The sequence below is a fragment of the Ostreococcus tauri genome (genome assembly GCF_000214015.3).
Source record: "Ostreococcus tauri WGS project CAID00000000 data, contig chromosome 04, whole genome shotgun sequence".
Classification (NCBI taxonomy): domain Eukaryota; kingdom Viridiplantae; phylum Chlorophyta; class Mamiellophyceae; order Mamiellales; family Bathycoccaceae; genus Ostreococcus; species Ostreococcus tauri.
Window position 1 is genome coordinate 688261 of NC_014429.2, and position 14488 is coordinate 702748.

The following is a 14488-nucleotide window of genomic DNA, read 5'->3' on the forward strand; positions in this document are numbered from 1 at the left end:
TCCCGTCGTCGTCGTCGTCGTCCCGCGCGACCCGGACGGTTTCAAACGCATTCGAATCATCCATCGCCGCGCGCGTCGTTCCGCCGCCCCATTCGAACGCGCGCGGGCGTCCGGGACGCGGCACCCGTGACCCGACGCGCGCGTCGCCATCGTTCGCGGCGCCGTCGCGGTCGCGCGCGCGCCACCGCGCGTGGACGTCTGGCGCACCGCGTCCACGAGTCATGACTCACACGCGAGTCCCTCACCGATGCCCATCGCCGCCGCCGCCGCCGACGCGCGCGTCGACGCGCCGCGACGTCCCGCACACGCCCGCTCGTCGCGCGCGAGTTCACGGGCGTCGTCGCGCGCGCGACCGCGACGCGCGCGCGATGCTGGAGCTCCATCGAGGGCGATTCGTGACGTGGACGCCGAGCCCGGTGACGGCGCTCGCGACCGCGCGCGGTGGCGCCGTCGTCGCGTGCGCGCGCGAGAGCGGCGCGATCGAGGTGTACGACGCGCGGGATTGGCGGTGCGTCGCGCGCGTCCCGGGAGATGGCGTCGGTGGGACGAGCGCGTTGGCGTGGGTGGAGACGTTTGAGACGGATGGGGACGGAGGCGGGGCGGCGCGACGGGGACGGAGCGCGTTGGTGAGCGCGTCGTTGGATGGACGGGTGCGCTCGTGGGATTTGGAGAGTGGACGGGTGACGAGTGAGGTGGACAGTCACGGTGGGGCGATTTGGGCGCTCGCGGCGAAGCCGAGAGGGCGGGGGGGGGAGGCGGAGACGGCGCAGTTGTTAGCCGTCGCGTGCGACGACGGATGCGCGCGATTGTTAACCATGGTTGGTGGTGACGGCGTCGGGAGTGGGTTGACGCACAAACGCGCGTTCTTGCGCGTGCAGGGACGGTTGCTGTCGTTGGCGTGGCATCCGAGCGAGGAGTTGCTCGCGTGCGGGTCGTCGCGAGGCACGGTGCACGTCATGGATTGCGTCAACTTTAACGAGATGCGAAGGATTTCGGTGTGCAACGTCGCGTACGGCGCTCACGGGATCTTGAACGCCACGGACGAGAACTGTGTGTGGGCGCTGACGTACTTACCGGACGGGACGCTCGTTTCTGGGGACTCAGACGGCGCGGTCACTTTTTGGGACGCGAAATTTGGCACCGAGTTGTCGAGGCACCAGCAGCACAAAGCGGACGTTCTCGCGCTCGCGGCGACGCCGAGTGGGAAGAAGGTTTTCGCCTCGGGCGTGGACTCTCAGTTGGCAGAGTTTGAAAAGCTCGATGAGCACTTGGAGAAGGAAGAGGGATACAATCAATGGACGTACACGACGAGCAAGCGGCCTCATACGCACGACGTGCGAGCGCTCGTCATGGCGGCGACGAGTTCGGCGGACGAGGATGGGATCCTGATATCGGGTGGTAACGATGCGCAGTTATTAGCGTATAACGCGGGTTTATTCAGAAAGCAGCACCCGGTTCGCGTGGTGAGTGTGCCGCAGAGGACGCCAATTTCAATCACCGGCGTCGGCGGACCCAATCCGCCCTTGTTACTCGCTGAACACGCGCAGTGGCTCGACGTGTGGCGAATCGGTGAGAGTCGTAAGCGCGCTGATAAGAGAGAGGGCACGATGAAACTCGCTGCCGCGCCGGCGCACGTCCTACGCGCGGAACTGGCCGGGACTCGGCACGTGTTGTGCTCGGCAATTTCTCCGAACGGTAAAATGATCGCAGTGAGCGACGTTCAGACCCTTCGCTTGTTTGAAATTCAGTCACCGAAGGACGATAATGATGACATGACGTGGAGTATAACACGTCAAGATCCTCCAGCTGGGGTGACGTCGGCGCGACTTCTCGCGTTTGCTCCGGACGGCAAGCACCTCGCCGCTGTGTCTCACGCTGGTGCGGTGAACATCATCGACCTCGAGTCCTGGACACTGTGCGACGTGCTGAAGTCGCACTTGCCCAAGCACACTGCGGCTGCAACGGCGCTTGCCGCGGCGATTCGTCACACGGGTGAAGGAGACGACGTGGTCACGGTGAAGGACATCGCCGTGCCCGTGGTGAACCACGTGCAAGTGAGCGGCGATAACCAATGGCTCGTTGTCGTCACCGCGCGCGGAGCGAACGAGACCGACCGCGCCGTCGATGGATTAACACAGACCATTGGTGGTGGTGTGCACGTGTACAACTTCGATACAATGAAGCTTCACGTGTCGTTGCCGCCGCCGAAGACTCACTCATCCTGGCCTCCGATTTCTGCCGTCGCCATCAGCTCTGGGGGTGTCTTAGCTCTTGCCGGTCCCTCCAATGCGCTATTCACGTATGACATCGATCAAGTGAAGCCGACGAAGTGGAGTGCGGCGTTGTTCGAAGCTGGCGTCGACGCACCCACGGCGCTGCGTGAGATGCCTGGACAGATTTGCGGCTTGAGCTTTGATCCCAAATCGAAGAAATCTGTATTGCTGGCGCACACGCCCACAGCGATCGCGCGTGTCGATTTAAGCGCTAAGATTACTGACGATGCGACGTCGACAAACAAGAAAAAGCGACGCAGGGAGCGTGAACGTGGTGCGCCCGAAAATTATGCCACTGCGGATGCTCCGGGAGGTATTCGTGTCGTCAAGCTCGATAACCCGTGCCTGTACTTGGGCTACGCCGGCGTAAATAAGGCGCTGCTTATCGAGCGACCATGGGCGGATGTGCTGAAGTCGATGGCACAACCATTGTACAGACACAGATTCGGGACGTGATGACGTGTACGGGTAAAGTAAAAGGTTTGTAGTGAGATTCTAAAAATTTGAGACACTACATCACTTTATTGGCCTCCAATTCCGAGCAACATGTTCGCCCCGCTACCCGGCAGGTACATGACGTTACGGCTCTTCGCGAGCGTCTGCGCGATCTCCCTGCTCGCTTCGATGCGGCGCAATTCAACGAGCGCGGGTCCCGCGGTCTTGGTGGCGAGCGAAATCAGGCGCGCGGACTCGGATTCACCCTCGGCGCGAATAATCGCAGCCTCACGCTCTTGCTCGGATCTCTTCACCACGTACACCGCACGCTCAGCCTCTTGCTGAGATACCTGCTTGGCTTCGATAGCCTTCGTGTACTCGTGAGAGAAGCTCAGGTGCGTGAGCGCCACGTCATCTAAGATGATGCCGAAGTCCTTCGCGCGCTTGCGCAAGCCCTGGCTCACCATGTTGCTCACCTCTTGACGTTGCGTCAAGAGTTGATCAGCATTGAACTGCGCCACCGTGGCCTTCAAAACCTCATTGCCGATCGACGGCAACACGCGATCGTCGTAATCCTGCCCGAGCTCCATGTGAATCTTCGGCAGCTTGTCCACGTCTGGTCGGCACAGCACCCTAAGCGTCACGTTCACCTGCTGCAAGTCCTTCGTCCCCGTCACCGACGTCAGCGACTTCGCCCGCGTGCGCACGTCGTAAATCGTCGGATTTTGAATGAACGGCACCATCAAGTGCGTTCCCTCACCCTTGACCACAGGCAGAACCCCTCTGAAACGGTCGAACATCACCGCGCGCTCGCCCCCATCCACTGCGTCGAGAAGAATCGCACCCAGCGTCTCGTCAGTCCTCCTCTCACCCCTCGCGCGCGCGTCATCGCCCGCGGGTCACGTTCTCTCGCCGTCCACTCCTCGCGCCCGGCTCCGTTCGCCCGCACGCGCGTCGCCCGTGTCGAATTCCCACGCATCGACGATCGACGTCGAGGCGTCCCAGCCGCCCTCGATGACCCCTCGCGCCCGTCGTTTCCCTCGCGCCCGTCGCACGCACCGTCGTAAATCACCTGCGAGACCGCGGTGGCGGTCACGCCGAGCCCCACCGCGGCGCGGGCGAGGTTTTGCAACGCCTGCGCCGCCGCGCTCATGCTCGCGCGACGCGTCGAGAAGTGCCGCGCATGTCGCCCTCGACGTCTCGCCGCGTCACACCGCGACGGGCGACGGGCGCGCGGCATGGGCGCCGCGGAGGGGCCGTCGCAGTGGGAGCACCAGGTTGGACACGCGATGGACCTCCTGCTCGGTCTCATGGCGCTCGTCGGGGGGTTTCTTGGATGGATGTACTGTCACCTGCGGGCGGAGCGGAGACGACGGATGGCGGAGCGCGCGCGATTGGTGAGCGAGCGAGGGGTGGTGTAGGGCGATGGATGTGTACGGTGACGCGCGGTAGAGATTGTTGTAGTTTGAAGAATGTCTTATTACGTGAGCTGTCGCGACGACGCGTTGGCGGGCTTTACTTGGCGCCTTCGGATTCCTTCTTCTCTTCCTTCACTTCCTCGCCTTCGTACGTGTTACCCTCGGAAGCGGCGCCGGAGGACCCCGCGCTTTGGTTGAGGGACTCACCGATCTTCATCACGGCCTTTTGGAGTGCGTTGATCGCTTCGCGAAGCTTTTCAACGTCCTCACCCTCGGAAGCGGTGCGCACGTCCGCTTGCGCGTTCGTGATGGCATCCTTCACGTCTTGCGGTAAATTGGCGCCGTGCTCGCTGAGGTTCTTGTCAGCGCTGTAGATGAGCGTATCGGCTTCATTCTTGATCTCGATCATCTCCTTGCGCTTCTTGTCTGCGTCGGCGTGGGCCTCCGCGTCGCGAACCATGTTTTCAATGTCGCTGTCCGACAAGCCACCGGAAGATTGAATGGTGACCTTTTGCTCCTTACCCGTCGCCTTATCCTTGGCACTCACGTTGACGATACCGTTGGCGTCGATGTCGAACGTGACTTCGATTTGTGGCACACCCCGCGGCGCCGGCGGGATGCCGACAAGGTCAAACTGACCGAGCGTCTTGTTGTCCGCGGCCATCTCGCGCTCGCCTTGCAACACCTTGATTCCGACCTGGGTTTGGTTATCCGCGGCCGTGGAGAAGGTTTGGCTCTTCTTCGTTGGAATCGTCGTGTTGCGGCTGATCAAGCGCGTGAACACGCCGCCGAGAGTCTCGATGCCAAGAGAGAGTGGAGTCACGTCGAGGAGCAAAATGTCCTTGACGTCGCCGCGGAGGACGCCACCTTGGATGGCGGCGCCCATGGCGACGACTTCGTCGGGGTTAACGCCCTTGCTCGGCTCGCGGCCGAAGAGGTCCTTGACGATTTGTTGCACCTTGGGCATGCGCGACATACCACCGACGAGCAAAACCTCGGAGATTTCACTCGTGCTCACGCCGGCATCCTTCAAGCAGTTCTTGCACGGTTGCTTGGTGCGCTCAAGGAGACCACCCACAAGCTCTTCGAGCTTGGCGCGCGTGAGCTGGAGCGCCATGTGCTTCGGGCCAGTCGCGTCGGCCGTGATGAATGGCAAGTTGATGTCGGTGCTCGCCGCCGATGAAAGTTCAATCTTCGCCTTCTCCGCGGCTTCGCGGAGGCGTTGCACGGCGAGCTTGTCTTGCTTGAGGTCAATGCCTTGATCCTTCTTGAAGTTGTCGACAAAGTAGTCGAGCAAAACGGTATCGAAGTCTTCTCCACCCAAAAAAGTGTCCCCGTTCGTTGCCTTCACTTCGAAAACGCCGCCAGAGATTTCAAGAATGGAGACGTCAAAGGTGCCCCCACCCAAATCATAGACGGCGACGAGGCCCTCCTTCTTGTCCACACCGTAGGACAGCGCCGCGGCCGTCGGCTCGTTGATGATACGAAGCACTTCGAGACCAGCGATCTTACCCGCGTCCTTCGTCGCCTGTCTTTGAGCGTCGTTGAAGTAAGCCGGCACGGTGATGACGGCTTGCGACACGTTGGAACCGAGGTACGCCTCCGCCGTCTCCTTCATCTTCTGCAACACAAAAGCTCCCACTTGCGACGGGGAGTATTGTTTCCCACCCGCGGACACCCAAGCGTCACCGTTCGGCGCCTTGATGATCTCGTACGGCACGAGCTTGGCCTCCTTTTGCGTGTGCTCGTCCTCAAACGTACGACCTATGAGACGCTTCGTCGCGTACAGCGTGTTCGTCGGGTTCGTCACCGCCTGACGCTTCGCCGGCTGTCCGACCAACCGCTCACCCTTATCCGTGAACGCAACCATGGACGGGGTCGTTCGCGCCCCCTCCGCGTTCTCGATCACCCGCGCGTTCTTACCCTCCATCACCGCCACGCACGAGTTGGTCGTCCCGAGATCGATCCCGATGACGCTCCCACCGCTCGCGTACCCGCGCGAGAGCACCGGCGCCGCGTGCATCCATCTCCCCTCAACGCTCGCGCTCACCGGCGCGTTCCATCGCTGCTCCATCAAAACACGACGCACTCGTCAGTCTCGCCCCATTCGCCCATCCGCCCCCGTCAGGGCACCTCCCGCGTCCTCGCCTCGCGCGCGTTCGCACCGTCCCAAAATCCCCCGTCATCGCGCGAGTCATCGCGCGCGCATCACGCTCGACGCACCGTCACCGCCCGTCGCGCCGCGCGATGTCCACAGCGCGTCAAAAACCGTCGCATCGTTCGCGATCGAAGCCGCCTTCGGATTACCGCCGACGCCGATGTCCGTCGCCGCCCTAGCCTCGCCCGCGCGCGCGCGTTGTCGACCTCGGTGCGCGCGCGCGGGAATCCACGCGCGGTCGATCGAGATCGCGTGCGCGTGCGGTCGTCGCGCGCGCGTGTCGCGGCGTCGCCGCCGCCGGCGATGACGTCGCGCCCGTCGGGGGGGCGGGCGCGTCGGGGGACTCTTCGCGAGTCATGACTCGTACGTACCTAAGACTCGGGTGTCCTCACCAGTCGTGACTCGGGCGTCACCGAGACTCGGGTGTCCTCGGGTGTCTTCTTCAGTCACGACTCTTGACGAGTCCCTCGCGCGCGCCCGACGCGTCCATCGCGCGCGCCGCACACCCCGGCGACGCGCGCGATGGTGGACGCCCGCGAGGTCCGCTCGGAGGTGCTCGCGCACTTTTGGACCCTGGCGAGCGACGACGGCGCGCGCCGAATGGCGGCGTGCGAGGCGCTGATGGGCGATTTACGCGCGCGCGGCGGCGGCGGCGACGAGGACGACGGCGAGACGGTGGACGACGGCGACGGGGCGGACGTCCGAGCGTACGCGCTGCGACGACTGACGCGAGGATTGTCGAGCGGACGCGCGGGGGCGCGTCGGGGGTTCGCGCTGGCGCTGAGTGAACTCGCGAGCGAGGAGACGCGCGGGACGACGCCGGCGGCGGCGCTGCGGGCGATGGACGAGAACGAACCGGCGATCACGAAGTCGACCAAGGGGGATGAGGTGCGGGATATTTTATTGGGACGGTTGTTTGGAGCGGTGGCGATCGCGATGGCGCTGGGAGAGCGGAAGGATCTGGAACGGGAGGAGCGCGCGCGGGTCGGCGCGGAGATCGCGCGGCGCGCGCGCGCGTTGGCGAAGGAAAAGGTGTATCTCGCCGAGCCGGCCGCGTTGTGCGTGCTCGAGCTGAAGAAGTCGATCGGAGACGATTTGTTCGTCGCGGTGGCGAAAGAGGCGAGCGAGGATCTCTCTGAATGGTTGAACGGCGACGGCGCCGAGTCGCTGTGGCTCGCGTGCGAGCTTCACGACGTGCTTCCGGCGAAGATGCGCGAGAACGTCGCGTGGTTCCCTGGGTCGAAATCCAAGGGTAAGTTGAACTGGAGCGATGTGTGCACGCGCGCGCACTTGGGGAAGATTTCGAACGCGCTCTTGGAGGCGGCGCACGCGCACCCGCGGATGCACGAAGCGTGGTCGATGATGCTTCGAGAAGCTCCAGCCGCGGGAGGCACCGTGGCGCTCTGGGAAGTGGTGTGCGAGGAGGGTTTATTCGCCACCGGTTCTCACCAGCGTCGATTTCTCGGATTCCGAGTTTTCGATGCTCTCTTGGCCTCGGCGACGGCGCAAGAAATCCCAGCTCTCTTCTCCACCAACTTCATCAAGTGCTTGCTCAACAACCTCAACGCACCGGATAACTATCTCCACGAGTGCGCAATTGACTGCTTGGCACGGATCGTTACGTACGCTTCGGACAAAAATAACGCCTCAGACAAGAAGATTGCCGTCATTGCGGCGCTTCAGCGCGAAGGTCCGACGAGGTTCGATCGTGTGACAAAGACAAACGCCGTTCAAGAGTTAGTGAATAGTCTGGATAACAAAGATGCGGTGCACTACTTGGAGAGTATGTATGCGATCGTCACAACGGCACCGGAGCAGGACCCCGACGTCGTTGGAACGGAGGAGGAGCTCGCGAGCGCATTGGCCAGCGGAACTGGTCAAAAGCGCCGACTGTGGGCTCTCGAGCAGATGACGGGTCTCATCCCGATGCTTCCGAACGACAAGGTTCTCGAGCTCATGCAGTTCATGCTTTTTCATGCATATTACAAGACGTCCGACAAGACGAAGAAGGGCAAGTCGAGCGTTCCCAAGATGATCCTTGAGTCGCCGTTGGAAGAGCCCGTCGGTTCGGTTCGAGTCGCGTGCGCGACGCGCTTCCTCGCGATGATAAATGCGAACATTCGCGCGCAACGCGCGGCGACGAACAAAGACGCAGACACCACGGGTGATACTATCGATTTGTTGAGCAGTGCAACATCCTTCTGTCGTTCGTTGGAGACCGAACAGCGCGTCGTTATGTGCGACGCCATCCCGAAAGATTGCATGGAAGTGCGAAACGAGCTCTTCAAGGCGCTCGATCTGTGCGAAGAGAGCGACGACGAACTCGCGAAAAAGGTTATGCCGCTCATTTGCGTGTTGTCCGTGCTTCAAGTCAGTGATTGGCGTGAGTTCACGCCGGCAATGCAAGACCTCCCACGTTGCGTCACTGAGCTCGTCAGTCCGAAGAAGAAGTCCAAGTCGAAGAAGAAAGACGAGGAAGAGCCAGAGGCGATCGATGTTTTGACGGATATTCTTCTTAGCCTGCTCGCGCAGCCCAGCGCCTTGCTGCGCGACGTCGTCGAGCACACTTTCAAAGCTATTTCTGGGAAAGTCTCTAAAGCTGGTGTTGAGGACATGCTGCGAATCATCGCCGGTCCTGAAGCTGGTGAAGGCGACGAAGAAGGCGGCGATGAAGACGATGAAGATGAGGTGCTCATTGAAGGCGACGATAGCGACGACGATGACGACGACGACGACGACGACGACGACGAAGATATCGATGAAGATGACGACGAAGACGAAGACAGCGAGGAGGATTACGGCGAAGCGAACGAGGCGGAAATCGCTGCGATGCGTGCGGCGGCGAGCAAAATCGTCGGCACCACCGATGTCGACTCCGACGATTCTGACTCTGAATCTGAAGGCATGGACGACGCCGCCATGTTCCGTATCGACAAACTCCTCGCCGAGGCTTTCAAGAGTCGCCAACAGGATTTGATGCGCAAAAAGAATCTGAAGCGCGCGACACGTGACTTCAAGTTCCGCGTCATCTCTCTTTTCGAGATTTACGCGAAAACTCAACCAGGGAGTGCGTACTTGCCATCCGCGATTGTCACGCTCTTGGATGCTATGCGTGAATCCTTGGGTAAGCAAGACCCGCAGAGCACTCAACTCGCCGAACGCATCTCTTCACTCATCGTGAAGCACATCTCACACGCCCGAGACCTTCCAGAAGGTGACGACGAAGACGTCGCGGCTGCGGCTATTGAGTCCAAGCTCAAGTCCGTCATCGTCTCCGCAAATCGAGGCGCCACCGACGCGCAGGTGTTCAACAAGGCAAGCGGCGCCGCGGCTTCATATTTGTTACGAGTCCTCGAAGCCGTCTCTCAACGCGAGAAAGGCGGCAAGGCTCCGGAGCCAGGGCACGAAGTTGCGAGTGATCACGCGATAGAATGCTATCGCGACGCTTTGAAGATGTTCAAGTCGAAGAAGAGTAGGCTGAAGACGGGTTTCTTCTCTCAAACGTTCACCAGGCATCCGGCTCTGGCGGCTGCTTTGCTTCCGGAGCTGTTTGGTCTTGCCGCGCTTGACGCGGACAAACCGAGCGCACGTGGGGAGTTCTTGCGACTCGAAGCGCTGAAGTTGATAAATCCCGTGATTCAGTCAGGGAAGAAACGATACCCCGGGCTCGCGAAAATGGTTGCCAAATCGATGAAGATGATTTCGACGTCCCTCGCCAGTGCCATCGGCGCGACGTACAAGAACAAGAATACGCGCGCGGATGCGTGCCAGCAGATCGTCATTTGTATCGAATCGATCGACCGCTTACTTGGAGACGCATCGATCACGTCGGTCATCAACGTCGATGGCATCGTCGCCGCCGTGGCGGAACAGATGGCGCACCCGCCGGCGATGCCGCAAAAAGCGCAAAAAGCATTTGCGCGACTCTGCGCGCTCCTCAGTTGCAGTGTTCCCGACGTCGAAATGCGAGAAACCGCTGATGTCGAAGATGCAAGTGCGTCCGAGGACGAGGCACCGCCAAAGAAGGAAAAGAAGTCGAAGAAACGCGCCTCGACGGATGATGGTGACGAAAAGTCGTCGAAATCCAAAAAGAAGAAGCGCTCCGAAATGAAGTAGAGTCGTCGTACCGGTACAAATCTTTGTTACAGCTAGAGTAGACCATTATTCTACGTCTCGCACTCCCGCGGCTTCGAGTTTCCGTCGCTTTAACGACGCTAAAATCTCCCGACCGCGCTCGCGTTCCGCCGCCTCTCGGTGCTTGCGCGACGCGACGTGACTCTCCCAGTTATTCCGCGTCGCACACTTCTTCTGACACGCCGCGCAAAAGTACCCGCTCGCCTCCAACGCCGCATATGTATCATTACCCTCATCATCGTCCTTCGTCGTCTCCTCCGTCGCCGCCCCCACCGTCGCCGTCGCCTCCACCGTCGCCGCCGGCGCCGCCGTCGCCGTCGCCGCCGCCTCCACCGTCGCCTCCCCGCCCGCCGTCCTCGTGCGCTTCCTCGTCTCCTTTCTCGCCCCGTCCCCGCGCTTCCGACGTTCAAACACCTCTCGCAATCGTTTCCTCGCGTCGATCGATCGCGCGCTCCCGCCCTCGCCGAGCCGGACGCCGTTTCGTCCCTTGCCGTCGGCGGCGCCGAAAGCGCCACCCTTGAACCCGTTCGACTTCACGGCCACGTTCTTGATCTCCCGGGGTAACCCGCGGTGCCCGCCGAGGTCGCGCGAGGCCTTGCTCGAGTGGCCGTCTTTAGATCCGGGGGCTGGCATGCGGGCGAAGCGAATGAAAGTGCGGCGCGGAGGCGCTCGGGCGCGTCGTTACAACTGAGAGCCTCACGCGAGTCGTTCTAAAACCTTATCCATCAACGACGGCTCCGGGGGCGGTAACGACGCGCTCGCCTCGGTCAATAATTTCAAAATCTTCGTCCGCGTCTCCTCGGTGAGCGGCGTCGTCGCGCCGTTTCGTTTGTAAAACGCGCTCAGCTCTCGCAGCGCCTCGGCGATGTCCGCGTACGACGCGCTCTCGCGCGCGTCCGCGCTCCCTTCGTACGACAGATACGCCTTCACCGCCTTCTTCGCCGGTTCCGCGTACTTGAACCGTTCGCTCGCGCTCGCGCTCACGTCCACCGCTTCGTGCTCCAACGACGTTCGCAACGCGTCCACCACGTCTCTCGCCAGGCGCGCGTACCGCTCCGGGACGTCCTCCAGCGCCGACGCGACGTCCGCCGTCCCGCTCACCACCACCGCGCACGCCGCGATCGCGTTCGTGACGAACATCGTCCGTCGTCCGATCGCGCCCGTCGAACGCGCGTCCGTCGTCGCGTCGGCGTCGTCGTCGGCGTCCGAATCGCGCGCTCGGCCTCGCCACCGCGCCACGCGCTCGACTTCGCTCGCGGGCACGACCACGCGCACGAGCGCCGCTCTCGATCGCGGATCGCCCGCGCGCGATGCCCGCGCGCGCGCTCGAGCGCATCGCGCGCGCGCGGACGACGCGCGCGCGCGCGTCGAGCGCATGACGCGTCGAGAAGTCGCGCAACGGCAACGACCGAAGAACACCGCGCGGGCGATGGGCGCGGGGTCGATCGCGCGCGCGATCGCGCGCGCGGTGGACGCGGGCGAGACGACGACGGGGCGCCGGGGCGCGGGCGCGCGGGCGCGCGCGCGGGCGATGCGCGCGCGTGAGGGCGTCGTGAGCGCGCTCGCGGCGTGCGTGCTGACGACGACGCACGTCGCGCCCGCGCGCGCGTTCTCGGGAGAGATCGCGCTGGATCGGGTGACGTACGAAGAGGTGACGTGCCCGGTGAATCAGTACGTGCCGAACGCGCGGACGAAGTGCGTGATGTTCACCGCGCGGGCGAAGAACGAGACGAAGGGCGGGCGGATGATCGAGAGCGCGAACGTGTTCGGGTTCATCGAGGATGCGGACCGAGAGAGCGCGGCGACGGTGAATCCCGATGGAAGCTCGAGGACGGTTTTGAGCGCGATCGATGCGCCGATCCCGCGGGGGGAGAGCGAGGTGAAATTCGTCGTGACGGTTTTTCCCGAGGCGTTGGCGAAAGGGCCGCTCACGCTGAAGGGATTCAAAGCGGTGGGTTCGGTGGCGGACATAGATAAGCGGTTCAAACCGTTCGATGCGTGTGAGGTTGATCCGGATTCGTGCCTGTGAGTTGACGCGCTGTCGAGCGGTTCTCGCGGCGTCGCGGAGCTCGAGTCGTTGCGTTGTGATATTTTATTCATGTCAACTTCAAGAGACGCTGCTATGCGGTCTCTCTGCTACTCGCACCCATGCCCGCTACAAAAATGGAAAAAGAATTCTTGACTTTTAGCGTATTTATACACCCCCGCGGTCGTCATCAGTACAGACCGATCACCTTCCACCACGCCATACCGACAGTGCCATAGATGGCGAAGTTCACCGCGGACATGTAGAGACCTTGCTTCCAGAGTTTCCGAAGACTGATCTCTCCCGAGCCGTAGTACACCGCGGCCTGTCCGCTAGCGTAGTGCGTCAAACCACCCATGTTGTTCGTGTTGAACGCGAGTGAAAGGGCCGCGAGCGGTGGCGGCACGCCAGCCGCGAGCAGTAGCGTCAAGAACGCCGGATAGAGCGCTCCGACGTGCGCGGACTGCGAGGCAAAAAAGTAATGCAGGAAAAAATAAAAGCAATGAAGTGCACCAAACATGCCCCACATCCCCAAATTTTGAGCGACGAGATAATTCGACACGAAGCCGCTCAACCACCCGACGACACCCATCGCGTTCAGCTGTCCACTGAAACCGACCAGGACGGCGAACCAGATGAGGGTATCCCACGAACCCTTTTGTCCAAGCGCCTCGTCCCATGACAAGACACCGAACATCAACATGAAGCACATTCCGATCATCGCCGAGACGACTGCGGAGATGCCGAGTTGCACGCCAAAGACCCAGAGGAAAACTGTGATACTGAGAGATAGGACCATCTTCTTTTCGATGCTGCTCAGCGGTCCAAGCTCCGAGAGTCGCTGAGCCGCAGCCAGAGGAGCCTCCGGAGTTTCGTTCAAGCCTGGAGGGTCGAGCATGAATACGCACATCGGCGTGGCGAGAAGAGATACCAAGGCTGGAACGCTTGCCGCGACGAACCACGCGTTGAACGGGTTCGAGAAAGGAATCCCGCTCGCGAGCGCAATCTGCATGGCTAAAAAGTTTTGGGCCGCTCCAGAGAGGAGAAACGTCGACGTCGGGCTGGTTCCTTGAATCTGCTGGCCAATCAGATACTCTCTCGTTCGTTTGTCCAGGGACTTGATCACCGGTACGAAGACGCCGGCGGCGCGCGCCGTGGTGGACGGCATCGCCGGCGAGAGCAAAGCCTCGGCGACTTGGAACCCATAGGCGAGCGACAGCGTCGTGTGACCGGCGACGGAGACGAAGAGGAGCGCCAAACGATCACCGAATCCAGTCTTGATGAACGCCCGCGCGAAGAAACCGGTGACGACGATGAGCCACACGACTTCGTTCGTAATCGCGCTCAAACCCTGCACAAACGTCAACGTCTTCGTCGACAGCGCTACGGTGAGCGCACCGAAGGCCCACGCCCCGATCGGCATCGGTTTCAGCACCAATCCCGTCACCGTACTGACGAAGATACTCAGCAGATTCCACGCCTGCGGTTCCAGCGCCGCTGGACATCCGACGCCCCACTTGAGCGCGACGCCGACGCCGATCGCCACGCACGCGTTCACCACTCTCAAGTCATCCGCCTCCATCACCACCGCCCGCGTCGTCTTCACCCCCCCCCCAACGCCGTCTCCACCGCTTTCACGCTCGATCGTCGATCCCATCGTGAGATTTCGCCTCGCGCGTCCGCCGCGTCCGCGTCGTCCGCCGTCGCCCCGCGTCCACCCTGGCGCGTCCGTCCGCGTCCGCCCACCCATCGCCGCGTCCGGTCGTTCATCCCGCCCGTCGCTTCCGCGCGCGCGGACGATCGCGGACGTCCCTCGCTCGGCGTCACCGCGCGCGCGCCGGCGCGGGGCGTCGTCGACGCGCGCGCGAACGTCACCGCGTCCCGGGTCTCGCGTCGCCCGTCCCGGCGCTCGCGTCGCCCGCGCGCGCGCTCGGACGTCCGCGGACGCGCGCGGGGCACCGCGCGCGAGGCCTCGCATCGCGCCGGGGCGACGCGCGCGGCGAGGTCGAGGCCGAGGCGGGCGCGAGCGACGGGGCGTGGTGGC

At 62.5% G+C, this 14488-nt stretch overlaps 9 protein-coding genes across 9 annotated transcripts; 4 read left to right on the top strand and 5 right to left on the bottom strand.

Annotated features, from left to right (window-relative positions):
• Positions 1–368: 368 nt before the first annotated feature.
• On the top strand, positions 369–2729 carry OT_ostta04g04010 (WD40 repeat; the record flags this gene model as incomplete). The annotated part of the gene is made up of 1 exon (XM_022984571.1): positions 369–2729. The coding sequence occupies one exon, from the start codon at positions 369–371 to the stop codon at positions 2727–2729; it is 2361 nt and encodes a 786-aa protein (XP_022838827.1).
• A 65-nt stretch (positions 2730–2794) lies between these two features.
• Positions 2795–3861, bottom strand: OT_ostta04g04020 (Band 7 protein; the record flags this gene model as incomplete). The annotated part of the gene is made up of 2 exons (XM_022984572.1): positions 2795–3531; positions 3768–3861. 2 exons carry the CDS (start codon positions 3859–3861, stop codon positions 2795–2797), a joined length of 831 nt encoding a protein of 276 aa, XP_022838828.1.
• Positions 3862–3946: 85 nt separating this feature from the next.
• On the top strand, positions 3947–4129 carry OT_ostta04g04030 (unnamed product; the record flags this gene model as incomplete). The annotated part of the gene is made up of 1 exon (XM_003078890.1): positions 3947–4129. One exon carries the CDS (start codon positions 3947–3949, stop codon positions 4127–4129), a length of 183 nt encoding a protein of 60 aa, XP_003078938.1.
• Positions 4130–4223: 94 nt separating this feature from the next.
• OT_ostta04g04040 (Heat shock protein 70 family) lies at positions 4224–6403 on the bottom strand (the record flags this gene model as incomplete). The annotated part of the gene is made up of 2 exons (XM_003078891.1): positions 4224–6191; positions 6350–6403. 2 exons carry the CDS (start codon positions 6401–6403, stop codon positions 4224–4226), a joined length of 2022 nt encoding a protein of 673 aa, XP_003078939.1.
• A 481-nt stretch (positions 6404–6884) lies between these two features.
• On the top strand, positions 6885–10400 carry OT_ostta04g04050 (Armadillo-type fold; the record flags this gene model as incomplete). Its single annotated transcript, XM_022984573.1, has 1 exon — positions 6885–10400. One exon carries the CDS (start codon positions 6885–6887, stop codon positions 10398–10400), a length of 3516 nt encoding a protein of 1171 aa, XP_022838829.1.
• A 45-nt stretch (positions 10401–10445) lies between these two features.
• On the bottom strand, positions 10446–11051 carry OT_ostta04g04060 (Zinc finger, U1-type; the record flags this gene model as incomplete). The annotated part of the gene is made up of 1 exon (XM_003078893.1): positions 10446–11051. The coding sequence occupies one exon, from the start codon at positions 11049–11051 to the stop codon at positions 10446–10448; it is 606 nt and encodes a 201-aa protein (XP_003078941.1).
• A 63-nt stretch (positions 11052–11114) lies between these two features.
• On the bottom strand, positions 11115–11558 carry OT_ostta04g04065 (Photosystem II Pbs27; the record flags this gene model as incomplete). The annotated part of the gene is made up of 1 exon (XM_003078894.2): positions 11115–11558. The coding sequence occupies one exon, from the start codon at positions 11556–11558 to the stop codon at positions 11115–11117; it is 444 nt and encodes a 147-aa protein (XP_003078942.2).
• Positions 11559–11847: 289 nt separating this feature from the next.
• Positions 11848–12447, top strand: OT_ostta04g04070 (unnamed product; the record flags this gene model as incomplete). Its single annotated transcript, XM_003078895.2, has 1 exon — positions 11848–12447. The coding sequence occupies one exon, from the start codon at positions 11848–11850 to the stop codon at positions 12445–12447; it is 600 nt and encodes a 199-aa protein (XP_003078943.2).
• A 187-nt stretch (positions 12448–12634) lies between these two features.
• On the bottom strand, positions 12635–14101 carry OT_ostta04g04080 (Sodium/sulphate symporter; the record flags this gene model as incomplete). The annotated part of the gene is made up of 1 exon (XM_022984575.1): positions 12635–14101. One exon carries the CDS (start codon positions 14099–14101, stop codon positions 12635–12637), a length of 1467 nt encoding a protein of 488 aa, XP_022838830.1.
• Between the last annotated feature and the right edge of the window lie 387 nt (positions 14102–14488).